This window comes from Sturnus vulgaris, chromosome 8 (assembly GCF_052056855.1).
Source record: "Sturnus vulgaris isolate bStuVul1 chromosome 8, bStuVul1.hap1, whole genome shotgun sequence".
Classification (NCBI taxonomy): Eukaryota; Metazoa; Chordata; class Aves; order Passeriformes; family Sturnidae; genus Sturnus; species Sturnus vulgaris.
The window spans coordinates 17,384,737-17,412,552 of record NC_142250.1 but is presented as its reverse complement, the minus strand read 5'-3'; the positions used below and the strand labels follow the sequence as shown (position 1 = coordinate 17,412,552).

Sequence of the window (27,816 nt, the reverse complement as noted above, 5' to 3'; positions counted from 1 at the left end):
CCATGGACCAACTAACACTTTGCAACTTCTTTTTCAGTGTTGAAGTGAGATTTTTCCCCTGAGTGTTAAGAAAAAAAGCAAAGTCAGAAACACTGTAGTTAGTACAGCTCTTCCCTGTTCCTTGAAGAAACCTCTTCTTCCATCCTTAACCTGTGGGAGTGTTGGTACGGCAGCGCGCAGTGCCCTGGGCGGTGCAGTGACCGTGTCGTTCCGTGCAGGGCAATGACATCATCGCGGCGGCGAAGCGCATGGCGCTGCTCATGGCCGAGATGTCGCGCCTGGTCAGGGGCGGCAGCGGCAACAAGCGTGCGCTCATCCAGTGCGCCAAGGACATCGCCAAGGCGTCCGACGAGGTCACCCGGCTCGCCAAGGAGGTGGCCAAGCAGTGCACGGACAAGCGCATCAGGACAAACCTCCTGCAGGTAACGGGACAGGCGGCGCCTCCCTCACGTGCTGCTTTTGCTGTGCCTCTCTGTGAGGGTGGGCACAGCAGTTGTGCCAGTAAATCACGGGTATCTTCCCTTGGCTTGGAAAGTTTTGTCAAGGTCTGTATTTTGGGGTCCCATAGGAATATATATATATATATATATATGTAGTCATTATGTCAAGATGAACACCATCAATCCTCTATTAAAAACTTTTCATGCCTTCTCTTAGTGGACTTCTTTCAGGCAACTCTGACTCCTTTCCTCATAGTCAGCTCCACACAGCACTGACTCCTTTTCTTACAGGCAGTTCCACACAGACTCCTTCTCTCCTCTCTGCAAGTTTCCTTCTTCCTAGTGCATGACTGGCTAACCTCCAACCTGTCCCCTACCCAACCACCTAACCCTGTCTGTCCCTGCGGCACACTCCATCCCCAACTGCGGCACACTCCATCCCCAACTGCGGCACACTCCATCCCCAACTGCGGCACACTCCATCCCCAACTGCGGCACACTCCATCCCCAACTGCGGCACACTCCATCCCCAACTGCGGCACACTCCATCCCCAACTGCGGCACACTCCATCCCCAACTGCGGCACACTCCATCCCCAACTGCGGCACACTCCATCCCCAACTGCGGCACACTCCATCCCCAACTGCGGCACACTCCATCCCCAACTGCGGCACACTCCATCCCCAACTGCGGCACACTCCATCCCCAACTGCGGCACACTCCATCCCCAACTGCGGCACACTCCATCCCCAACTGCGGCACACTCCATCCCCAACTGCGGCACACTCCATCCCCAACTGCGGCACACTCCATCCCCAACTGCGGCACACTCCATCCCCAACTGCGGCACACTCCATCCCCAACTGCGGCACACTCCATCCCCAACTGCGGCACACTCCATCCCCAACTGCGGCACACTCCATCCCCAACTGCGGCACACTCCATCCCCAACTGCGGCACACTCCATCCCCAACTGCGGCACACTCCATCCCCAACTGCGGCACACTCCATCCCCAACTGCGGCACACTCCATCCCCAACTGCGGCACACTCCATCCCCAACTGCGGCACACTCCATCCCCAACTGCGGCACACTCCATCCCCAACTGCGGCACACTCCATCCCCAACTGCGGCACACTCCATCCCCAACTGCGGCACACTCCATCCCCAACTGCGGCACACTCCATCCCCAACTGCGGCACACTCCATCCCCAACTGCGGCACACTCCATCCCCAACTGCGGCACACTCCATCCCCAACTGCGGCACACTCCATCCCCAACTGCGGCACACTCCATCCCCAACTGCGGCACACTCCATCCCCAACTGCGGCACACTCCATCCCCAACTGCGGCACACTCCATCCCCAACTGCGGCACACTCCGGGTCTTAAGCTCCAGCTCCAATTTACTCTCAACTACCTGACCCATTCTTTTATAACACCCATCCTCATTGGGCAGGCAAGGCTGTCTCCATTTCTCAGCAATCCGTACAGCTGTAATTCATTGGGAAAAACTGCCTTCTGCACTGTCCTTACAAACTATTCTCCTACACATATATACTTATGTGAATATATATTCTGTAAAGGTAGAATTTGAGGTTGAAAGAACTTTTGAAAAAATACTGTGCTACAAATACTGATCTCTCTACATTGTTTTGCATTTCAGTCACTCATTCCTTTGCATCAAAGAATAGTACCAGAAATGTACGAATTCTAAGATTTTTCAGTCTCAGCCAAATATATGTATATATCATGCTATTCCTAACCAAGTAGACATTTTAGGAGTATCAGGAAGAATGGGGGAATGCTGGCTCCATCCTAAATATTTCCAAAGCAAGTCAAATAAGATTCAAATATCCTACCAATATTTATCAAATAGTTTTGATGGTTATAGGATCACCTCTATGCATATTCATTTTCTATTAGTATAAGAAAATAAAAACGTTTATCTGAAAAAAATGGATGCATAAAGTATTGGTTCAATTTACAATATGAAGTGGTTTTTATCTCTGTTACTTAGGTCTGTGAGCGAATCCCAACCATCAGTACACAGCTGAAAATTCTCTCCACTGTCAAAGCTACCATGCTGGGCAGAACTAATATCAGTGATGAAGAGTCGGAACAGGTAAGAGGTGTAAAGACTGTGATGGTAGCATGGAATTGTTGATCACTTTGATGGGGACAAATATACAACCTGTTCTATCAGATGTGTTCTGGGAACTTGATGTTGAAGCTCACCTCAGCTGTTCAGGGAGGATAACTTTAGCACAGCACCTTGGTTTCTGGCTCAAACGCTACCATTTAATAGAGGAACAAGCCAAAAAGCTACTCGGGTTCCAATTTTGCCATGAACAGCTTGTTAATCTCCTGCTTTGCCAGTAAAAAGCCGAGGGAAGGACTCGCAGACGCTGCAGGCTGGACCTGGGAGGGGCAGGGGCGCCCTCGAGTGGATTCCACGGGAAACGTTCATTTTCAAACATGACCTCGAGTCCTGCAGCTCAGTTACCTCCCAAGTGCATCTTTTCAGGACAAATCCTGCAGCTTTGGCTTCCGAGAGAGGTTGTTCTACTTAGTGACGTTAAGGTTGTATTCAGATTTTGCACAAATGCATGGTGAGGAACGGGAAAGTTTTGTTTGGAGTCAGGATAGCACTTGCTGCTTCCCAGAGACTGTTACTTCACTTCTATTTTCATAGCTTCAGGCAGCAGACTTAATGTATTTGTACTGGGAGTCTTTGTGCACAAAGAGTTTACGTGCTACTGTCCTAATCATGGTATTTACTGATATATTGGAAATTCTTCTTTTTCTTGACAGGCAACTGAGATGTTGGTTCATAATGCCCAGAATCTCATGCAGTCTGTGAAGGAAACTGTGAGAGAAGCTGAAGCAGCATCCATTAAGATAAGAACAGATGCTGGATTCACTCTTCGCTGGGTCAGAAAGACCCCGTGGTATCAGTAAATACTTGCCACATTAGTATTGTTTTCTGTAACTTAAAATGCCTTTTTTTGGAAACAGAAGAGATATATTAACAGCAAAAGGTGCTGTATACATGAGCTTAAGATTAGCTTATGCTAATGCCCCATTCTAAGGGTATGAATTATAAGATAATGCATTTCAAATGTCTTTGGAACACATTTGATATCCAACACCTCCAATTTGCTGCCAACAGTAGACAGTTGTTATAATTTTTTTTTTTTTGCTTTTCAAGATTCTCTTAGTGAATTTTGTACTCCCAGAAGCACATTTCATTTATGCACTGTATATTCCAGTAGTTTCCATGTGATGATATAAAACATGGACCTCACTTCAAGCTTGTCTTGAGAGTTTAGGACACTTGGTTACTTGGCAGTTTTTTAGGGACAATCATGGATACAGAAACTTTCAACTTCTCAACAGGATTTTATCTGGCTATTCTAAAACCATGCAGATATGATGGAAGGTGTGAGGTTTTTGATTAAAATGAGGAAGGTGGGGCAGCAGAACAGTTGTAAACTGAGGATTAAAACTCCATGTCTGAAATGCTATTTTTTTTTTTTTTTTTTGCTTTTGATTCTTGCCTGGCAACAGTACTTTAACAGAAACTGGAGCTGTCTCTGTCCCCTTCCTGTCACCCTGTAGGTAGGCATTCCAGAACTCTTGTACTGTACTGAAAGGTTTTGCAGATGATGTTAGTAGCACACTGTTGACAGCTTGAGCCTTATGGCTGGAGACCTTAAATCATGGAACTCTTCCCTTGCTCAGTTCTGCCATGTACTGAGCTGAAAAATCCTGGTTCTCTTAATGTAGCTGCATATCCAGGACCAGAATATGCCACATGCTGGCTCTTTCTTTTTGAAAACCAAATGAGCACATGCAATTATTCTTATTTCCCTCTTCCCTCCATCTAATATTATTCCAGCTGCTCAAGGTGAAAATTAAAAGATAAAGATATTCAGTTTAAAAATACCTTTAGCCTCACTGCTCTTCTTCCAGCAATGCATAAGCTTTTTGAAACCTGAGCTCTGCAGGGACATGAAACCCTCTTAGGTAAGCTGGTGGCTACCAGCAAATGGTGGTTCCTAATGTTGCACATACCTCATTATTTTTCCTGCTTGTGGAGTTTGGAGTCTCAAAATCTTTATTTTCAAATGAATTGAACAAAGTGTTACTGTATCTTTTAAAAAAAATCCCAAACAAAATAACAGTAAAACCCCCTACACTCCCCTTACTATAAAATAGACTTGATGTTTTATCCTTCCATAACTGAATATGCCTTCATCTATATATTTATATATGATCATTTAATTGCCCCATAGAAAGGAAAACTTGCTTGATAATGAGTTTCTACAATTTTTAAGGAATACTTGCAGACTTTTGCCCAAATCAGCACTGACCTCATAATACCCTCCTAATTTGCTGAGAATTGTTGCATCATCAAACCAGCTTGAATAGAAGTGTCCTTGGGGAAAAACTTCAGTCTTAACAGCTCAAAGGAAGAGACACAGCACAGTCAGCTGTCCTCTACCTGCCTGCAGCAGTTATTCTATGCTTGGACCTTCTCCCCTCCACCCCTTCATTGCACTGTTACCTAAAAAGGGAAGTGAAACTGTTGATAATACAACTGTCTCAAACTGACCTCAGCAAGAGAAGGCGTGTGTTCGTCTTGAATTTGCTCCTTGTGTCTGGGTATTATGAAATATTTGGTACTTAGGATCTTTCCTTAGTATTCTCTTCTTGCAGTTACTTGCAACAGGAAGAGGAAGGAAGGGGTGCCAGAGCCTTAACCTGGATGCATTTGGTTGGTTTCTATCAGATCTTTAACCTAATTTTAATGTAGTAATTTCTATTTAATAGTACATAACACTGAGTATGTAGGAATTATTTTAAAGGGGTTTTCTAAATAGTCTTCCTGTATTGCTTTACAATGCTCTTCACATCCCCTCATCCTGCTCCCACCATCCAGGCTTCTCTGTGAGATTTTTTTTTAATTATTATTATTATTTTAGCATCACTGTTTAGTTGCTTGAATGATATTAATGCAATATTACTAATGCCTTTAATACATAATTGTTTATGCCAAAGATCACTTTTTGTTTATTGAGGAATGTTTGCAGGAGAGTTATGAATCATGGTTGCCTTTGATATTCTTCCAGAATGTTTGCTCTAAGTTCTCAAGCTGTTTGTAGAAGCTGAGATACTTGTCCACCTTATGCAATTACTGCATTTTTGAACACTATTTGTCTCAAGTGCAGCAAAACTTTGAACAAGACCATGAATGTCACTTAGAAATGTTTTACCACTATAAAACTTTGTTTATAAACCAAAATGTATTGTATAGTCTAATGTTCTCAACCTTTCTTTGGTTCTGTTAAAACAATAAAAATGCATTTGTACAAAGATCAGCTTCTGAGTGTTAATGAAAGCAGTGGATGATGGTGTAACAAGAGCAGCAAAAAGCTAAAGCAAAACAACAATTGTTTCTACATGTTCTGAACAGAAAGAAAGTGGAAAGTTTCTCCAACAGGAAAAGATTAAACAAAGGTTTTTTTTGTCTTCTGTACCTGTCAAACTAGTAATTAAAGAATTTACCGGAAGCTGTGTTCAGGGGGAGAGAACAAGAGATTTTCCTGAGGCCTGACAGTGATCTGCTGTATTGTGAAAACTTGAAATGGAGTTGGCCTGGTTGTGTCGGTAAGGGAAGAACTGCTACTCTGACCAGCATCTTGTTAATGTGAATTTTACCTGTTAAATTGAATGCAAGGGTGATTAGTACGATATATTGTTATATTTCCTTCACTCCATCACTGTAAGAATGTCTTGCAAACATTTTTTCTTGCTAAGAACTTATACCAGCACACAATATTCTGACCTGGTAGAACCAATGTTTATTGGTACTGTAGGACCAAACATTGCCCCCTAATGCCAGAGGGCACCTGCTATTTAGTAATAATTGGTAAAATTCAGAGTTTTGTACCGTTCACACAATTCTCTCCATATCTGAAAGATGAGACCCTGACAGACAACCACCTTTGTCAGCACTCCTAAAGCTGGGCATGAGCAGGGAAGATCAAAACTTGGCAGTGTAATTCCTTTCTAATGCTATCCTGATTCCCTAAACTCTACTCTTCAGAGAGGTGCTGGTACTTTTTTTTTTTTTAAAAACACAACACAAACACAGGCCCCCTTCTGCAGTTGAGCTTCCTCTGTTGGGAGATACAGAAGGAAGCAGCACCTGTACAAGAAAAGGTATTGGCCTCACACACCTGCAGCCATTTCCTTGACAAAACACATCTCCATGCCCAGACTGGTTTCCTACTGCTGAGTGCAGCTCTTGCTGACAGTGACTTGTAGTGATGAGCTGGGCTCTCCCCTGCCAACAGCTTCTGTGCAAGCCCCCCTGGTGCCCCAGGTCCTGGAGCAGGAGGGGCTGTTCAGTCACACGTGGGAGGCAGCGCTGGGGTTGGGACTGGAGCTCTGACACTTCTTTATGACCTAGGTCAGGAAGGGTGTCAGCTCTGAAAGGCCATGGGGCAGCATTTCCAGGCTGCTAATGCAGCTCCAGCTGTTCAGATGTCAGCTTGGGATGTTACCTGTTACCTCTGAAGATTTCTTCTTCAGCTCCAGTAACTGAAGGATGCCATTTGCCAAAACACAGAGCGGAACTTAGGATGAGTGTTGAATTGATGGATCCATCGAAAAAGGCAGACTAGAAAGTTGGTAGCTTTTAATAACCAGGGCTGTGTCTACACAAATGGAAGAACTTATTAGATGGTGGTTCTTCACAGTGCTGATTTATCTACTGTAATTTTAGAATTTCAAAATTGTTGTTTATGGCCAAGTTTACCCTAATGATATTACCGAAGTTACACATAGAGACTCTATGCTCATTTCTTTCCTTACTGACTGGCTGCCAGGGTTCAGATGGATTTCCCCTCCTCTTTCCAGACTGGATCATTTTTTGTCCCAGTATTTGAAATTTTGACTAGTAAGTGACTTTGGTTTGTAAGCCAAACAGGTTAGAAAAACAGAGGGTCTCCAGTATCCCACCCTTAATTAGTACTGAACAAATGCATGGTTTGGAACCTGATGGCTACTCTGGAATATGTTTTGGTTTAGAGAGATGTTTTTTTGGTATATAACAAGAAGATTAGACTGTTGAGTCTCTGAGATAGCATAAATAAATGTCCCCCATTTAAAAACAAGAAATATGAAAGGGCCCTTACCTGTCATGCTCCTAACAGCCTTTTAAAACCCTAAGCAGCTGCACAGTGCTCAAGTTCAGTAAAGATGTAGCAAATGATCATTGTTTAATAGTGTATCAGATACCTCCTGCTTAAGAGCATCATGAATCGTTTACAAGAGCATGAACATTTCATAGGGTGAGACATACTTGCAGTCGAGTTCCCTTTATTTCAGAACATTAAAGCACACAACCATTAAATACACTTGACACTTCTATTGTGCTATCTAAAAAGCTACTCTTGAAGGTACACACTGCACACATCTGGTGGCATCCACTTCAAACAAGTGGAACATCTAAATCAAAGCAAAGGCTTCACATAAAAAATAGATCTTACTCTCTGCAACTGTATTCTTAAAAAAAATGATGGGGATGATGAGATTGAATGGAAACAAAGTGGATTACTGAAGCAACAATCACCTCCCAGATTTAATGCAGGATGTTATTTTTATCAGCTCATCTGCAGATGGCAGAAATGAAAGCTGATTAAGGCAAATGCTTCTTAAGAAAGGCGATTTCTTGTAAACAACACAGAAATTATTTTTTACTTCATCAGAAGCTTTTTCAGGAGTGACACCTGCAATGTCCCTTGCCCCAGGGGTCCCTTGCCCCTCTCACTACTGCTCTATTTCTGAAGGGATTACGTGCTGCTTTGTGGAATGCCAGCTTGCAGCTGGCTGTGGGTGGAACTGAGCTTTCTTTGCAGGCAGCTCCAGCAGCAAAACATGCCACCAGAAGACTTTTCCAGTGGCCTGTCTGGCCTTCAGAATGTGCTTGACCTCAGGGCTTTGGTATCTGACTGGCAGTGTAGTGTTTGCAACATTTTGTGGGTTGCCCATATCAAACTATTCACCAGCACAACAATTCAGTAAAAAAAGAGTGAAAGTGTAATAGGAAAAAAAAAAGTACCTTATTTTAAAGCCATATTAAGAAAAACTAAGCTATGCTTTCATTTTAAGAGCTGCTGTGCACAAATGCTTTGATCCCAAACTAATCAGTGTCTATTCATTAATTAATTGGCACCTAACCAACATAAGTCACTAAGCAGTCAAGTCTTTTTAAGGGGAATTTCCTCTTAGCATCTTCTCATGTCCTGACTTGGAATTTTCCTGCTTTTGTAATATATTTGACACCTTTAAAAGGCTTGTATTTTTCTCCATACATGTCTAGGCGATTCACTTTCAGTCCTGAAAAAAGAGACAAGTACAAAGTTAAAAGCAGAATGCCAGGAATCACAGCAGTCTGATTAGAAATCCGGCTGTCTTGAAGCATATTAGGATTGGTTGGGAAGCTCATTTTCCTTTCTTTCACAAGTTCATCTGATTTGAAGCAGCAGATGAGAACATTCTTGTCACCTAATCATAGCTATCTTGGCAGGGCAGCACCTTGTTTCTCTTCTCCTCCATAAGCCAACAGCCTCCTTCCAAGAGATGAACTATGGAACAACCGAGTCTATCTTCCACAGCTCCTGTACACTGCACTCATTCCCCATCGTGGAGATGAAGCAAAGGACAAGGTTCAGAATTCTTTTCACCCCAAGTTGTAATTGCAAGAACCAGCAATCCCTCTGCTATTCCCTGAGGAAGGCCAGTAGTTATTAATAACCTACAGCTTCAGGTTGTTCCATGCTTTCTCACAGGTCTGTTATCTTTAGTGTCCAGCCACTGGAGAAGCTCTATCTTGCTAGATTTAAACTAGTTCAAGAGGGAACTGCAAGATTCTGTTCTTACACAGGAATTGTTATTTACTCCAAATAGGCTAGGGGCCAAAAAGACCATAGCCTGGTACCTATCCAGAAAGGTACCCCAGGTACTACCACCAACTCTTATCAGCTTCCTTCAGTCATCCTCCTCCTCTCTGAATGTGAGTTCTTGCAATGTTAGAGCCTTAATCCTGCAAAGCTTGCTTGGAGAAACATTTTACACAGGGACAACTCACATGATTTAAGTGTCTGCAGACTGAGGCCTTGTCTGCTTTAAATTTACTTTTGCACTTACCCTATAGACTTCATTCTGCTTTTACTTGCAGATTGTTTCAAAGATGAAAAACTAACCAGCTCCAGAAGGAAAGAGCAAGAAGGGCATTCTTCAAAATGAATGCATTTTTATGACCACTAGAAAGAGCTTTAGTGGTACAAGGCTAAAGCAAGTCAGGAGCAGCACACTAAATCATCAACCATCAATCTTCACTAAAAGGATGCATTTGCATGTTTAATGCACCAGTCAACAAAGAAAAATCCATTCTGTATACTTCTCACAGTCTTTCTTCAGCAAAACAATTGGGAATTCACAATTCCGAGCAAAGAAATCTTCCAGCAAGGGTAACTGCCAGGCTTGGGTAAATCAGACTATAATTTTGGACCATGCTGACTTCAGATCTGCATCTCCAATTAAATGATTAACAGTTTCCCACATAATTTCCTACATCAGCTTATTCTGCCAGCATCAATTTCATGTAATACCTCCCCACTCACCTGAAATTGCAAGCTGTTGTATCTTAAACTGGATGTTTAAACTTGGGTTCTCCTCTGGCTTGGGGGCTCCAGACTGCAGGTTTACCATGCCCTTCAGGTTTGGGAGCTTTTGAGGGGTAATTTTGCCCACATCCCATGTTAGCACCTTGTTAGGAAGGAGAGAATAGTAGTAGTAGCATTCTAGGGAACAACCTCATATGGTCAAGTTCATGTCCAGCTTTTGGTTTGCAGGCTGGGTACAGACAGTAGCCTGGGAGCCCCGATAATGACCTCACTGGCTGGGAGAGGGCTCCTGCAGGTATGGGGTCTATTTTACACCCTCTCAGTGTGGGTCTGTGCACTGAGAACATCTTGTTCCCTTTGCTAAGGATAACTGACCCTGATGCCTGTTTGGGTCAGCTGGATCCATGAAGCCAAGACAGTCACCAGCACAAAGATCACAGAAACTTAAACACAAGAAGGAGGAGGGTAGGAGCAAGGCACTGGACCAAAGGAGATGTCTAAGCCAGACTAACTTTCTCAAGGCTCACTTGTTTGCCATTGTTTCTTACACTCACTGGAGAAACGTGGAACCAAGCAGGCCCTTTACTCACCCACAAGAAGTGGTTAGTTTGTTCTTATCATAAACTCATAAATACAGAAAAACCTCAATTCTATATGCTTTTAAAAATTTTTGAAGTTTCAATCCACCTAGTTATCCCAACTCTTGATAAAAACACAGTAAAATTTATTTCTGCGGAGAGGAAAGCAAACTGTAAGTTTTTTTGTTGGCATTTTTCTTATAAAATGATCAAGGTCTATTGTTTTTGAAACAAAATGCTAATTGGAGAGCTTTCCCTAACAATTTTAATGAATTGCTGACTGAGATATTCTAAGGGCAACAGAAAGCTCAGAGCAGGGTATTAGAGGCAGCAGAATGATTTGGCTCAAACTGCTTATCAGCAAAATGGCTCCTGGGTACTAAAAGGTTTCAGGAGCTTTATGAAATTTATGTCTCAAACCCCAACTCCCAGGCAAGGAATCAGGAGCCCAAGACATGATTTTCAGACGCTTTTCTTTTCCTGTGTCTTTAGGCAGATCTTTTGGAAGAAATTTTTTCTCATCTCCTACTCCCAGTTTTGCTGTCTACCCATTTTCAAGACTAGTGCATTTTATTCAGAAAAATAGGTTTTCACAACGTATATTGCAAAATATATAATGGCTGAAACTATCAGCAAAATACCGATGCATCCACTAAGGAAATATATGGGTTAAAGATCAGGGTGAAAAGAGAGGAAGGGAAGGAAAAGGATACTGACAAAGTCAGAAATCAGAGCTGGTGTGTATCTAAGTTTGAAAAAGCAAATTTTAAAGGTAAATTTTTAATTCATAAATGTATGCTGAACATAGTTTTCTGCAAGTGTTCCAGTATTCTGCAATATGGGTGACTTGTAATAATGCTATCTTTAATATTTAAATAAATAAAAATTCCAGACTTACTTTAGTAACTGGGTCAAATGTATAGCTGCCTTGTGTAGCAGTGAGGTTCATGTTAAGTACGGCCTTTGGCATGTGAACTGTCATGACAACTCCTTCTACTGTTTTCCCCATATTCTGTTTTGGTCCAATTGTAACATCAAATCTTCCTGAAGAAGTATTTTCCTTAAAACTGATCATGTGCTTCACATATACAGGAATTGCCACCAAGCTGAAAAGAGAAGACAGTAGCTGAATGCATCCTGGCTACTGCTCTGCTTGAGAAATTAAAGCACTTTCTCATAAATGGTTCTTGTGTTTCTGGTATGTATTCAAGTTAGAACTGGTTTGTTTGAGAAGTGATAAGTGAAGTGATACTCTGCTCTTCAGCATCATTGCTGAAATGATGCTATCAGCAGAAAATCACAGGAAAAAAATATTTACTTAATTTTCTTCCAAATACCTTGTCCTATTCTCTCTTAATCTGTTTTTTTGTTTGTTTGTTTGTTTGTTTTTAAAGTAATCTCACTGAGCTGAATCTCAGAAGATCCACTAGTCAGATCAGGCTTTAGTTTGCAAATATCTGCAGTTTGGCCTTTTTTTGCTTTACTCTCTTCATGAAGCTCAGAATCCTCCGTGTCCACAGAGACTTACCCAACAACAGTTACTAGGACTTAATAGCCTTATATTGCTATAATGTGTGATTTACTCCACTGAAAAATTATTGCTGAGTATCTGCAGGTCGCTGAAAAATGGTTTTCTTCTTTTAGTAGGGACAGAGCAACAGATGAGACAAAACCTGAGCGCACCCATTTCAGAGCAATGCAAATTCCCCCCCTAAGAAGGAGGAATGTGCTGTTACTCAGGAGGAGAGCAGCAGGTGGTGTAGCTGGAGAAGCAGTGTGTGAATGGAAACGTACTTCTGGGAACTGACACGGTAGGAGATCAGCCTGAAATTGCCATCGGGAGGAATGAAGGAAAGGACTCGCTCAGACTCCCAGCGTTTGAACCGAATACACGGATGGAAGCTGACATCATCCAGCAGCCGTGGGTTCTGCAAGGAGTGGCAAAATGGTAAGTGACATCTCATCAAGTACCAGCAGTTGGAGCTAGCCACTGAACTCTACCCAATTCCTGTTTCTTGGACTCTGAGTAGCCATTATCAAGAGACATGTTACTGAGCTAGATGGACTTCTGATCTGACCCAGAACAGCAGCTCCTGTGAGGGTATTTTTATGTACAGACAAAAGCCATTCCAACTACTGAGCAATGCAGCTTCTACAATATAAAGCAAAACTTGTTACTTTTCATATGTGTAACACATGAAATAGTGATCTTAAAGTTGTTTAACTCCGATCACTAAGAAAAATAAATCCTGAGCAATTAAGATTCCCAAACATAGGCTGAATTTACCATGAAAGACAGAGAAAGATCTGGCATTCCTGAGAGCTTAATACACGAATCAATAACACCTTGGATTTCTGCAAAGACTGTGGAACCTGCAGGGAAAAACAAGACACTTGACTTAACATTATTATGAAAGGCCCAACAGATGTGGTGAAGTGCAGCTAGAGGGCACAGATGACATTTGCACAACACTCAACAACATGCCAAGCCCAGCTAGGAAAGGTCATTCCAGTTACCTGTGTCCTGGCTAGCTTGCTAAAATACATGAGCCAGAGCAAACAGTCTGTCCCAAATTGGTTAATTATACTTGTGCCAGCTGTTACACAGGATTTGTACTGGATGTGCTTGAACTGGTTGCCAGCAATAAGCAAATAAGAATTTCATAACACACCAGCTCTGAATCTTTTCTTTCATCCCTGTCCCCAATCTCCAGAAAACTAGCAAGTTGTGTAGTGGTGCAGGGAGGCTGAAGCACATCAAAACAGTCAATGTCAAAATGCAGTAAGTTGGTGCTATGAAGCTCTAGCTAACTTTGGCTTTCACACGTAAAGGTTGTTCAACAATGAAATTAAATATGCATCTTGATGTTAAATAAATCTATACCAAAAAATCCCAAACCTCCAAGCAAGAGTACCAAGCATTTTACCTAGGAAATGCTCATTTCCTGAAATACCCTCTAAGTACAGAAAGGTATAAGCAGGGCTCTGGACTAATTAATTAGCTCCACATGCAAAGGTAATTTTAGAACATAGGTAGAAACTGGCTTATCTTGGCAAGGCAAAGGAGAAATGGTGGCTTTATACTTTGAAAAGACGGGATCCTGTTTCAGGTTAAAGCAGTCGACCATATCCCTATGAAACAAGATAACTTCCCTATTCTAGGGGAACAACCTCATCTGTCTTAGTCCTAGTGAAAGCTATATGGAAGGGCTCTTGCATTGCTAGTCCCCAAGGGATCAGAGCAGAAAAGAGTAGCTATGACTACTGCAGATCCTCCTAGGAAAGGAAACACGGTGCATACTGATTTGGCCTGAAATACACACAGAAATTCACCATGGTCTTGATTGTACCTTCTCAGACTAAGCCCTCACACTGCTCCTGGGAATCCTAAGGAGCTAGGACAGCAACAGCCATCAGCATGTTCTATAAGGGCCCTATAAAGGCCACCTTCTTTTAGCTTCAAGATGGGGAGATTAAGAGCTGCACAATAGCTATTTATGACTATCCACTTCAGTGGTGGTTAAAGCATTTGCTGAAGTGGTGTACAGAACCAAACCAACATCGACACTGCTACAACAGCAGCACTGAATGAATAAGCAGAGGTTTGCTCCCTGCCCCATACTACCACAAAAGGGTGTCCTGCAGTCTTCACTCTTGCTAACTGCTGGCCCCAATACTGAACAAAACACCAGGTTCCTGCCCACAGCTTTGCAGTTTTCTTTCTTCTTATTTTTTTCCTTTTTCTTGGCATTCAAGTTATCAGGTTCCTCCTCAAAGTTAAATCTCAGAATTAAGACTTCTGTATTTGAAAATGATACATTTCATTCACAGTAAAGGAGTATTATATGCTTCATAATATCTGGCTCCAGTGTAAATATTAGGAAAACAATACTGTCCAACTATTTTGCACCAAGTTTATCTTGCTATCAAGAAAGCTAATGAAGGATTTTGTCTTGCTCACTTGAGGGCCTTCAAGGACTACATTGTTGGAAGAACAATGGGAGGGAGATAATTTTTTCATCACATTTCAACTACTTTTTTTTCCCCATTATATGTTATGAGATAATCAATATACAAACAGAAAACATACCTCTTGTGCATGTTCTCAAAGCATCCCTGAGCATATTGGTGTTTTAAGATGAACTGAAGAAACACACTTAAACGAATCATTTTAAAGAGAATATTTTTACTCAAGATATAAATGCATATATATGAAACATATGCAAAAAAAGAAGGTTGGAGTGTATTCTCTCTAAAACACCATTAGCTTACATGTAAACGCACTTGAGAAACAAATATTAGTTTGCAAGGCATCTTACCTGATTTGTCTATAATTGCATCAATTTCTTCAATGACATCAAAATAGGCTTCGTTGTTCGTGTATTTTACTCCTGCTCTGCGCCAAGGAATGTTGGATAACTGTCCAGTGGGAAGTGTGTCTCCCACATTACTACTGCCTTAAAAATGAAAAGGAACTCAAAATCAGTAATTCATTACAAAAGCAATTTTTCAACTGCCAAAATTAAAAATCAAGGCAAGGCTTGCCCCCAAGAACTGCAGGCTAGATCATGGACGCCTACAGTGTTATTTGTGGGGTGATGTGAAGGCACTGGAGCCTTGTGTCCAGACTTAACAGCTTTCAGACTACATCCTGCACAGGAAAATACAGTGCTCAAGTCAGCAGGAGGTTTGAGTGGGAGTAGATTTGGGGCTAGATCTTGGGGAAGATTTCATCACTAATTCAAGACACGACAGCTCCTGGTAAGGGCCTTAAGCCTGCTTCCCCATTCTCCTAAGAGTTTTAGCTGAATGACTTCAGGGCTGATGAACAGGTAAGAGTCATTAGCAAGACAGATGTGTAAGGAGCCTTAGGGAGGGCTCCTACAAGCTTTGCTTGGAGCTGGTGTTAGGCTGAGGGTCTCACCCTTGATACCCATCTGAGCTATCCTGCATCAAGGTGACAGCCATGTCTATACCTGACCATGTGTCAAATCCATCCAGACCCTGGCCCAGACTGGACTTTCTGGCTTGACCTGTCCCATTCTGATGGATGTTACTGGCAACCACTGAGCTGTAGATGACCTGTTATCATCTGATCCTGTCCCCGACCTGCTGCCTTAACTTCTGGGCTCCTGACCAATGATGCCACTGTCCCTGCCTGCCTTGCTCTCACCCCTGGCTCCTGGTTCTCAATATCATCCAGCATGAGAAGAAGGCTTCCTGAGCCACCTAGTTATAAAGTAAATTGATGATACTCTAAAAAGGAAAAAAAAAAAAAAAGGAAGATCTTACCACTTCTGAAGCTTAGGTATTTGTCCTGGTTTAGGACAAATTTGGGAGGAAACCTCTGAATGAGGTCCCTCCAGGGAAAAAAAAAAAGAAAAAGATTCCAATGCTAGATGCTAGATGATGCTAGAATCCCAGCACAGTGGAAACAACTCCCTCTGCTAGAAGTAGGTCCTGGGATAGGGCCACAGCTCATGCTGACTTGTGCCCTTTAGCACAATGAATATGGTAGTGTGTCCTGCCATGTGAAACAGCTTCACTGAGAAGCTGGTGGCCAGCAGGTATCATTTTTACAAAAAGTGCTTGGGCAGGCCCTAGCCTGGCAAGCAGAAAACAGAAGTTTTCATTCTTTTGAGCTAGTAGAAGTAATTACTCAAAAAAACCCCTTCCTAAAGTCCACCCCTGTTGGTGCTATAAATCAGGGGGGAGGAGTGGCAACCATTTCTTCACTCCCACTGCATCTCTGAAGAGGAGCAGTTGCTGTGTCTGTCCCTCAGCAGCCTTGCAGGGTGCAGAAGTGCTGCCAGGCCAGGTAGACAGGAGACCTCTCAGGCTGCTGTTTCCACCTGCTCAGTGCTGAGCTGTTGACAGTGACAAGATACAGGCGGCCTTGGGCAGGCGCTTTAGGCTCCTAGGGAATTTTAATAAGGCTTTAAATAAAACAAGAGGATTTGATGCTGCAACCCTTGGCTCAGGAGTCTTAATTCTCCTTGCAGAGGTCCATCTAGTCCATTCGTGTCATATTTTTCATAAGTGTAAATATTAGTATCTTAATCCACATTTAAAAAAACTAACTAATCTCCAAATAACAGAAATGAAAACTGATGAGATTTATACTCAAAGACTAAACCACACCTACTACCTCAAAGACCAGCTCCTCTGAGTATTATGTGTTTGGCCCTACAGCCCAACTACTCCTCTTCTGTAACACAATGTACAGGCAACAGTCTCGTGTCTCTCTGCCCCCATGTGACACCTCATGGCTCACCTCCCTTGCCAGACAAGCAGATTCCACCAGCTCAACTGACAGACATTTGGCTTCATCACTGCAAGACAGACCCATTTACAACAGCCTGAAATCAGTTACGAAATCAAATCCATATGAACCCATGTGCTGCTTGGTGGTGGGGGCAGGGTGGAGGATGAGGACAGGCTATTTGCTTATTTGCTTCCCTTCAATGCTATCTGTTCCCACCTATCAAGGATTTATTAGGTATCTATTAGATACCTTCCTATAAGGATTTCTTACAAAATGCTTAACCTTCTCCAGTGCCCCCCAGTTATTCAAGGCTTGGGGTGAGCTCTGTACCAATCCCAGAGCACCTGTCTCCAGTATGTCCTGACTGTGCTAGGAGCTGCTGTTCCTGAGGGACTTCAGCAGCTGTGGCTGAACCAGGCAGTGCCTCTGAGGACAGCAAAGGGGCCAGGCATAAACTGCAAATAAGGAGAGAGTTGTTTTTATTCAACTCCTATTGATGAGAAGCAGCAGGACAGTGCCCTCACCTTACAGATTCACACCAATATATTATTTTTTAGCTCTAAGGAACGGTGGTTTTTTTTTTTTAAACATTGCTGATATTACATATCTTCATACCTGTGATGGAGTTGACAACAGAGCGCAAAATTGTGGGAGGCTTAATCAGCTCCTTGAGTATGTTAGATTCTGTTGCCAGTGGAAAGCCATTGTCTAGCATTTCTTCTAGAAGTTCATACACAATTACTACATTGTCCTTAATTGCCGTCTCAGAACATTCGCCAAAGTAATCCTAAACAAATTCAGAGATTACAGAAGAGAGGATTTTTATTCCTGTTAGAATGCTTTGCAAAAGGAAGTTTGTTTTTTTCTTACAGAAGCCTTCCAATATATGAAGGCATTTCAGTGCCTAAACAGACTATTTCTATAGTCTGATGGCATCATATTGTTAATTTTATATTTATCACCTAACTGAAAATAAATACAAGCATGAACAGTGAAATAATGTAACGTGATGCATTACTGCTATTTGACTTGTGAACATGAACACATCTTCAGTTACAAGACTCTTTGTAAAATAAAGATACTATCTTTTGGCAATGCTCAATCTCCACAGCAATTCCTTTACATACAGTATCTGTGAAACTGGTGGAGAAGAAAGGAGAGTGCCTACTGCCTGACTACATGCTCCTTCTTCCCATCTACATAACATGAACAGTACAAAAGCTTACAGAAAAAAACACAGCGTTTACAAAGTGGGATTTGGGTTCTGATGCTTGTGAGTACACAAAATAAACTTCTTTTTCCTTTGTACTCTAAACCTGTGCTTGACTTAAAAATTGCAGACAGAAAAGTCACTGACAGAAGGGTTTATTACCTTTCTCTAAAAGTTTATACCAAAATATCCCTTCAAGTTATTTTAGAATCATAGACTCACAGAATTTTAAGGGGTGGTCCCAACCCTTTCTGCCGTGGGCATGGACACCTCTCACTAGATCAGGTTGCTCAAAGCCCCATCCAAACGGGCCATGACCACTGCCACAGCTGGGGCATCCACGACCTCTCTGGGCAACCTGTTCCATTCACTATTCTGCTACCCTCACAGAGTAGAATTTTTTCCTAATATCTAGCTTAAATTTCCCTTCTTTCAGTTTGTACTCACTTCTCCTTGTCCTATCCCTATAGTTCCTGACAAAGAGTCCCTCTTTGGTTTCCCCACAGGCCCTCTCCAGACACTGAATTTTAAAATCATTGAATGGTGACAGACCTGGAAAGTATCTGCTACTCGGTGCAGAAATTCAATTACAAAGAGTGGTGGCACTTCTGTCTGTATGACAGACACAAAGAAGATTTTATCCCGATAGATGCTGATGAGGTAGTGATGTGGAGTGGAGATGACAGGAGGCACATTCTCAACATCGATTGCTTTCTCCTGAGCTTCAAAGAAATAATCGCACACAGACTGGCTCACAACGCTCTTCCAGTGCTTCTCCAAGAAGATATCACCAGAACAGTTTATAAGAAACAGGCTGTGGATCATTTTCTGTTGGAAACACATTAAAAGAAGTTAAAATAAACAAAAGGATATGTGGATTGACATTTCTTATTCCAGATTCCCTTTCTTATGATGGTTATTCTTTATTAACACGCACTGTGAATTTAGGAAAAAAAAATCTACTTTGTTGCTTTTCTTTGAATTCTGTTTTCTTTATTTAGAAGAACATTCCACCAAAAAATATTTGCCACTGGATTAAGTTGCTAATGTATATCATAATGCAAGCATGAAGAAAGCACTCTCGTTTCCCACTTTCATCTCTATGTGATATTTGCAATTTATTTCTTAAAGAAAAGCTGACTCCCATGAGCTGGCACTCACTCAAACGTGTTTTCCAACATGAAAGTTACTCGTACAGAAAGTTTCCTATGGCACTGCAGTTGGACTGGCAGTTGCCCACATAACTTAGAATTGCTCTGTCTTAAAGATACAGCTCTTTAGCTTGTCAGCTCTCAGCTGTTGAACTAGAAAAGTGCTTTTTACTTGCTGGCAGATTAGTCTTATGATCTATGCCAAGCTGCACTTGGGTAAAGGGTTGGAATTCATTATAAGTACACAGAACTAGTCATTTAAATCTGATTTAATGAATAAAATTGCCTCAAATGTGCTCGGCATGCATGAAATATGTTTACATAAAATGTTTTTCACTAAAAAACTCACTTAAAAGGGGAGTATGAACTGCAGGTAAGGAATGCAACTTTTTTCTTATCTTTTTAAACATGTACAAATAACATGCCTCAGCCACTGAGCCTTCATTTTATTCATGGGGCAAGAAGCTTATGTGCCTATGAAAACAAATAATTCCAAGTCGATTTCTCAACTTTCAATGCAATAGTAAGTGAACTAAGTCATTGGTAAAATGAATAGATGATTATCTGCACCTCCAGAGGAGACAAATGCTAGCAGACTTCAGTTTATCTCTTCAGCCTTTACATGAGACAGATACAATGCTTTGGCTGACCTGCAGCATAATGATCCTCTTACAAAAATAAATTCCAGTTGAAACGGGCTTGGAAAACAAACCAAACTGTAACCCCAACAGCAGCTTCTCTAGGTGAAGTTAACCTGGTACTCAATGTCAAACATAAATTCATCTGTAGTTGAAGAAGCTGCCCCTGGCACTGGCTGTTCTTTCCTTCTGCCTCTCAGGTATTGATTTAAGTAGGTCTGCAATTATCTACATTAGGAAAATGGTCCAGCCAGAAACTGACCCAGCAAAAGGAGCTGCTGGTCAGATCAGCTTCCTATTGCAAGTTATTACACTGCCAGAGAGTGCTAGGGGTGGCACAGGGCATGCGGTGGAAATGGGCAGATGATAGCAACGGAGATCCAGAATTGAAAGTTAGCCTTTGGAGGAATTCAAACATGACTAGAAAGAGACCAGACAATTACTGGGTGTCCACACCTTGAAACAGGAAGACCATCATCCACTCTGCATGTCCAAGAGAAGCAAACACACCTACCACAAACCTATAATAGTTTTCATTAATTTTGCTGCATTTGGCCAGGATCTTGTCCTAAAATGCAGATAAAATTTGCTCCTTCTCTGTTAACTCTGGCACACTAATGTAAAGATAGCATGGAAGCATCTGGATGCACATGGCCCAGTCCCACAAAGATTTTAAAAAGTCCAAACACTGTATGACTAAATCTCATTCCAAAATACTGGAATAAGCACTTAGCTCGACCCAGTGTGAGCTTGTGTTGCTGTGTCTGAATCTAACCCAGAGTACTAACTCATCTACCAATACACTTGTAACAGTGAAAAATGGTCTGGCCCTCCAAATTTTGACAAAACAAACATATGTCTTCCAAAGGTCACCAAAGATGGTGAAAAAGGACAGCTCAAGAAGATTGTCAGCACGCTATTTCCCTCCACCTAAGTCAGCAGATGTGGGAAGAGAGCCCACATCCAGCAGGAGCAGCTGGAGTTTAGAATTTGAAAAGATCCAGCTTTTCAAATTCTAAACTCCAGCTGCTCCTTCACATGCATGACAGCAACAATGTGCTCATCTTCACTGGGGCCATGCCAGGTCTCAGATACCTCCTGCCAAGAGCATGCTGTCTTTGGTAGCTGACAAAAAAAGACCAATAGTCAAAAGGTGGACAAAAATATTAATCTAAGCCAATATGGCATGTAAAGGGAAGTTCTTTTAGAAACTATGACTGTAAATTTGCTTAAAAGTGGGTAAGGAAACAAAGCTACAAAGTGTTATTGCATGTTTCTACTATCTCTTTCCTGGACCAAATTAATATCTAATTTAGTTTGTTAAAAAAACCAGACAATTTTAATACTGTGAGCACAGCATTTTTGTAAAGGAGCCTTGACACAATTGCTTTAATCCAGTTCAAGTAAACATGTTCTGAATTTAGCCAGTGTTGAACATTAAAGCCTTCGAAAATCTCCTGGATAGTCACACAATGGTGGCAAGTATAATCAACCACTGAATGTCACTATTGTTCAACACCTCGGCTGCCCACACATAGGAAGGTGTTCAGCTGTAAAGCTTAGAACAGACCTCTGTACATTTTAGAATCGATACAATAGCATATCTGTTAACAAATACCAGACCCATTTCCTATTAAATGCACACCAAGCTGCATAAGAGTCCAGTACAAGCAGCACTGCTAAGACTCCACTTCCAGAGCAGCTGATCCACAGCCTGCTCTGGAGGAGCTGTGTTGGACAGCAGGCAGCTTCCAGTGATATGCTGACAAAGAGTTATCAGACATGTGTGATAGTGTTTGTAACCCAGCAGTTGTGCTTCTGTTAATGTTCATCCACATACTATTCATCTACAGATCAGAAATGGCTGCATTTACCACAATATACTTTTAACAAGTGCAGCTGTGCAGCAGACCACACAATCACAGCAAGCTCCTGGTGCACCAAGTGACTGTAATAGCAGGGCCCCTTCTTTTGCCCTAAGTTCTATTTAGGATATTAGACCATGACTTGATATGCAATCAAGGGAGGGTGTGGGTAGGCAGAAGGGGAGGCAGCACTTGGACACTGCCCTTTCTTTTCTCATCTGCCCCAAGCTGCCTCGGTACCAGCTGTGTTCATAGGAGTGCTTGTGTGGCCTCGTGGTGAACCAGAGGAGCAAACTCATCCAGGGGACCAGGATCCCACCTGGCTGCCTACCTATCTTCTAAATAGGAAGATAGGGATTACAGGATTACCATTGACACATATTCTGCTTCTAGTGTAAGACTTCCCTTCAAATCCTCTCACATACTCCTTTCTTCCTTCACAACTTTTAGCAGTATACTACTTTGAAGTGCTCTGGAAAACTGAAGCTTTCTCCTTGCAGCCTAAGTGCAGAGCAGCAGCCCCAGAGGCACAAGCCCTGCCCTGTCAGTCAAGGGGCAGCTCAGCTGGTAAACTTCCCAGTGCTGACTAGAATTAAGTCACTCTTATAGTACTGGGGACAGCAGTCTATTATACACATACACACGACTAAGTAATTTGATTTATCCCATACACTGTCAAGCAATTGGCACCAGCTGATTAAAGATGGATTTCATGTTGAATATCTACAACTGGTAAGACTACAAAAATATCAATACAAGATATATAAACTATTATTTAACAAAAATTACTTACATTGCTCCAAATACTGAAGATTTCCCTATTGCACTATTTTTGAATGCCAGATTTCATTTCAGACATGTAGAGATCCCTGAATTAATTTCTTAGTACCTGACTTTCTTGTCTCAACATAAGACTGGAAAAGCAACATGGATTGACAAATGCTGAACATTACAAATCAATCCAGTAACATTAAAATTCCTGAGACCATCAGGCCAACAGCAAAGTTGTCTTAAGAACTGCAGCACTTTGAGGGTAAAGGTCTTGAAACAAAGTTCCTGAGTTTTAAAAAACAGTAGCTAAAGTACATCACCAGAATTCAGGAATCATGAGATTCTTCTCCATGTAGCAGTGTATGCAGACACCACTTTGAGATGTCAGCACAAAATCACTCTGTGTAAGGTACTGAAGATATTTCTAGGAGTATTCTAAAGGACATGCCTTCTGTCTCTCTGCTTTCAGGCCTACCTAAAGGTGTACATGGATCATTATTTGCATCTAGGCCAAAGCAAACTGTTCTAGCTCATTTTCAGTGGACTGACAGCCTTTCATGTTACTGCCTGACTGCAAGCACCTTACAGGCTCTGCAGCAACAAGCAGCCCTGTAGTTTCACAGCCTCTTCTCACAGACTTCCCATCCTTCCTCTGACATGCAAAACTCCACATGATTCTTCTCACCTATTTCCATCCTACCAGAATTTGAAGTCCACAAAGAAAAAACCCCATATTTTAACTAGGATGCCTTCAGTGAGCTGTTTCCACTTCTCGAACTTTTCCTTTAACTAAATCTGGATTTGCAATGTTACTGATTTTCAAATTCTTGGCACGGAAACATCTGGACTAAAGTCACAGCAGGCTCACAAGACAAAAGTGGAGCTCACTGGCAAGAGAGAGAGGCTGCGAGCATGGGAAAAAAGACTGATTGCATATGCTTGTCCTTAGCTACAATTAAGTACTCTAAAATGTAATTAATGCAGAAATACTGTCAACAGCTGCTTTTCCATAACACTGAGCTGAGTTACATTCAAAGCTCTGAAACCATGAAGTGGGGAATTTATCACTGACCTCTGCAATGCCCTTTAGAACTAGCACTAATTACTGAAAACAGCTCCAGATAGGACCATCACTAGGAAAGTATTCCACAGCTTCAGTGTTCCCAGAATTTGCCATAGCTGCTCTGAAGGGTGGAAGGATTAGTGGGGGTAGACTGTCTGAATCTCTGTTATGTATTTGTGAAAATGAACTTCTAGTGACAAATGCTTAAAGTAATCTGGAGAAATAAGCTAAAATAAGCAGTTTTATTTCTATTGTAAAGCTAGTATTTTTGTCACAAGCTAGTCAGGACTTTAGCTTTTTCCTATAAATTCAGAATGCGCCACAAATGTGCTCCTGACTTCCCCAAACCATTTGAAACCCACTGGGTTTCAAAGCAGCAAACCTAATAAAGAGAAGTCCCATTAAATACCTGAACAATACTTTCAAGACAGCCAGCATGGCAGCTCTGAAATATTGTATAATTGGCAGGACCAACCTGACACATCATTATTAGCTGTGATTCAAGTTGACAAATCTGGAAATCTCAGGTTTACTAAAATATGAATGTTCTATAATTTTACATTTTTTTAATGCTCCAATTATTGTTTGCATGTCTTAATGATGCTGCTCAAGTGTCATGAATCCTTTTACATGTAAGATGCTCACAGCTTAGCTATCTGCATATCAAAGTAAAAACATTTTTGCAACCTTTTTTTAGGACTGCTTGTTGTCCCCCTCTGTTAGTCAAGCAGAACTTTGTATCTACTCAACACCATGAAGTGCTTGTGTCTGTCCAACTACTCAGACATATTTTATCAGCAAGATCATCCCTATTAAAGACTAAATGCTTTGCTTCCCAGATGTTCAGCATGTATTTATTTATCTTTGCTCTCATTTAAAACACTGTTAGTAACATTCCGAAATTGTTTTTAAAAGGAAGTAGTCCTTTGAGAATACTCTGAAGTTGTCTTAAACAGTGTTTGGTATCCATAACAAAATTTGCAACTTCCTCTGTGCTTTTACTAGTAGCAATTACAGCCTGCATGATAATTTGTGCAGCATTTCATCTACTGTCTGATGAGCTTTCCAATAATACACTTGCATGGCGCCTCTGTTCAATTTTGTTCCAGTATAAATCTTCTAACTGCTGGTAAGAGATTTCCATCTCTTGTCAACAGAACAATATTAGATTCTGAACAACCAAAGAATATTAGATCCTGAATAACTGCAGTTCCCTTTGGGACCTGCAAGAATAGAAAGCTTTGCTGTAAAAGCTGGAAAAGTGAGTTTTTTAGAAAAAAAAACCCACACCAAAACAATTAAAAATTCACTGCTAAAACTACACTTTTACATGGAGATGAAACATTTTGAACACAACTTACATCTGAATCAGCAGCTTTAGGACTTCTAAGGGATGGCTTAAGAAGTTCGCTCTCTGAAAGCAGTACTGAATAGACAGATAGGGGCAAATGGACGCAGATAAAGTGAGTTTCATGTCACATGTTTACTATCCATAGCATTTTCAGGAAAATGCTGATAATACTGTGCTCATCTTCCAGCCAAACCATGAAGAACTCTGAATGGACAAGGCAGCATGATTCAATCACAGGATATCAAAGCCCCAACTCAGTAGCTCTTTGTGAAGATATTTTTCACCATGCTCTCCCAATCCACTCCTCCAGTAAGTCTGACAGGACGGAGCAACAGTGCTACCAGCTTTGTATTACTCTCTTTCACAGGCTCTCTTTGAACAAGCACTCCAGGTTCCAGAAAGGACAAGCACAGTGCCAGAGAGCCATGCACTACTGAAATACTCCATCAGAGCCAGCAAGTACCACTGGAACTCTGCTGGGCATGACAGCCCTTCCTAACGCGTGCATTCTGCCCCAACCAGTCCAAACACAGAGGGCAGAAAGAAGGCACATAACTACTTGTACCTTCCTTCTCCTCCAAGAAGACAGAGCAAAGCAGCACTCTAATTCTTTTATCCTGTAAGAATGAGTCTCATGAATACTCTTATTCTAAGAAGCTCCTGTTAAAAGGCTGCCTTTCATACATTATGTAAATAAGCATAAAAAATATTTAACTTCTCTGTATTAATTTTTTAAAAGTTATATGTGAAGCTGTAAGTTGGGGAAAAATTAAAGGGCTATAAGAGGAAGGAACTTAATATTTTAAACAAATTTAAATTTGGTTTCTTGCCATTATTACAGCCCTGAAGTACATGGCTGATGAGTACCACTCATCTCCTACTGTTCAGACTTCTCTACCTCAAGGACTTCAACTTTTCTTTTCTGAATCCTCATGACAAGCTTTTTATTAAAGATTCTTCATGTAAGGAGATCTTTACATGTGAGAATAATTGGGACTTAGCTGGTGCATAGCAGTCTTGCACAACAGAAAATTTAATTTCTGAATAAAACCAGCAAAATCAAACATGAGAGGACATGGAATATTCTTCAAGTTTGATTTTCCATTTGCAAGAAATTTTCAGATATGTGCACACAGGCAGTAAAGAATCTCTTTGTTTCTTTTCTTCCGCCCAAAACAACAAAGTTTGCTTGTGTTTTTGAGTCAGCAGTCAACATGGCACATATTAAATCCAAGACATTTTTTACAGAGAAGTGTAATTCAGATACTTCCTCTTCTTATTTTTTCCTTTTATTTTTCTTCAATAAATAAAGGAGAAGCTACGTATGATTCAAGCCTGCTAGGAACTGCCACAGAACCATTCTCGTGATTGGCATAGTCAGTTCCTTTGTAAAACATGGTTTCTTGTCATTTTATCTCTTGCATGAGTAACTGAAGTTGGTTTTGCTTTTCTTGCAAAATACCTTTACCATACTGCAGTCTGCCTGTTATGAACATAAATGCTCATCATCCAAGTATGATTTTTTTTGTCTGGCTGGTTACAGTAAAGCTACATCGAATGGTGACACTATTCCTCCAGTTCGATTAGCACTTAATGGGTACGAACCATTCATCATACTGAAAAGATGCTAAGTGCATTACTAATTCAAAGCAGATTTGAAGCAAAAGAAAGGAAGCGACAACCTGCACTCAGTCACCGCTGGGTACCGAACAGGGCAGGAGCGATGTGCAGCTCATAGTGGTGAATGACAACGGGTTTATTCCCAGGGCATATTATGCACATCCGCACTCACAGGGCCCCTTGAATGAAGCGAGTACAGCACCAGTAGAAGCCCCATGGCTGCAGCAATGCTGCTGAAGAGCGACCTAGGTAGGCCGGGGCCGCTCCCCGTCCGCCCTGCCCCTCCCGGCCTGGCCTTGCTGCGGGCTCTGCCGCGAACGGCGGCTCGCACATCGGCCCTCCTGCAGGCCGTGCGCTGCCTGCCCTGACACCACAGTAAACGAGCTCCCGGTGCTCACCCCCCTCATCCCTGCGCCTCGATCTGGAGCGTGAGCGGCTCAGATCCGCCGGTACGGGGCTCTGACCCGACCCTGCTCACTCTCCGCCGGCCGGCTCCGCACCTCCGTCAGAGCCCTGAACAACAGAGGCGGGGGGGTGGTATTCAAACACGGCAACGATTTTGTATTTAAATGGGCACCGAACAACGGAAACGGGGGCGGGTAAAACGGAAAGTCTTGGATTTGCGGGGGAGCCTCCCGGTACCGCAGCCGGCGGGGATGTCGCCCCTGCCCGACGCCGGCCAACCAGCGCGGACGGCACCAGGGACGGGCGGCTCCCGCCTAGCAGGGATCCCGTCCTCCGAGCAAGGACAGCGCCGCCCCGCTCCCTCACGGCCCGGGCCCCCGCGCCCCACGTACCTCCCCCGGCCCGGCACGGCCCGTCCCGCTCCCGGGGCAGCGGCCAAGATGGCGGCGAGGCCCGGCGGCGGCGCGGGGCCGCCCCCCGGCGGAGGCGCGGGCGGCCGGGGCGCTGCCTGCGCCGAGCGCCCGAGCACGGCCCCCTCCCTCCCCGGGCCCGCCGGCCCCGCCGACCCCGCTGCCACGGCCGCCCCTCACCGCCGGTCGGCACCGCTCGGCTTCGGCAGCCGGCAGGAGCCGGGCGCTAAACCCACCCGGGCCGGCGCCGCGGCAGCGCGCGGCTGGGCAGGGACGGCGGGCGGCGCGGGCTCCGCTCCCCGCCCCGTCAGGCGCTCGGCGCGGCCGTACGTTCGTCCCGGTGCCCCCGCC

The 27,816-nt window shown here is 42.7% G+C and overlaps 2 protein-coding genes and 1 long non-coding RNA gene across 7 annotated transcripts in view; 2 read left to right on the top strand and 1 right to left on the bottom strand.

Annotated features, from left to right (window-relative positions):
* The window catches only part of VCL (vinculin), a 57,832-nt gene extending 52,013 nt beyond the window's left edge, over nt 1-5,819 (top strand). For 2 of the 3 annotated variants that reach the window (XM_014879838.2, XM_014879837.2), the window contains 3 exons: nt 219-422; nt 2,461-2,565; nt 3,255-5,819. In XM_014879838.2, coding sequence (XP_014735324.1) covers nt 219-422; nt 2,461-2,565; nt 3,255-3,401 — 456 coding nt within the window. In that variant the 3' untranslated portion in view covers nt 3,402-5,819. The other variant, XM_088168949.1, reaches the window with a different exon arrangement.
* A 1,993-nt stretch (nt 5,820-7,812) lies between these two features.
* AP3M1 (adaptor related protein complex 3 subunit mu 1) lies at nt 7,813-27,809 on the bottom strand. Of its 3 annotated transcripts, none has more exons than XM_014879841.2 (9): nt 27,702-27,809; nt 18,744-19,019; nt 17,597-17,768; nt 15,036-15,173; nt 13,004-13,089; nt 12,511-12,644; nt 11,615-11,822; nt 10,136-10,280; nt 7,813-8,849 (listed from the first exon to the last, which is right to left on the bottom strand). In XM_014879841.2, exons 2-9 carry the CDS (start codon nt 19,014-19,016, stop codon nt 8,749-8,751), a joined length of 1,257 nt encoding a protein of 418 aa, XP_014735327.1. In that variant the 5' UTR covers nt 19,017-19,019; nt 27,702-27,809; the 3' UTR covers nt 7,813-8,748. The 3 variants fall into 3 exon arrangements, with proteins under 3 accessions (XP_014735327.1, XP_014735326.1, XP_088025076.1); XM_014879840.2 differs by lacking the exon at nt 27,702-27,809 and adding an exon at nt 27,448-27,603; XM_088168950.1 differs by lacking the exon at nt 27,702-27,809 and adding an exon at nt 27,049-27,189.
* On the top strand, nt 11,781-18,836 carry LOC148223011 (uncharacterized). Its single transcript, XR_015805141.1, has 3 exons — nt 11,781-11,914; nt 12,361-12,664; nt 18,698-18,836. It is a non-coding gene; the product is annotated as an uncharacterized LOC148223011 (long non-coding RNA).
* Nucleotides 27,810-27,816: the final 7 nt, after the last annotated feature.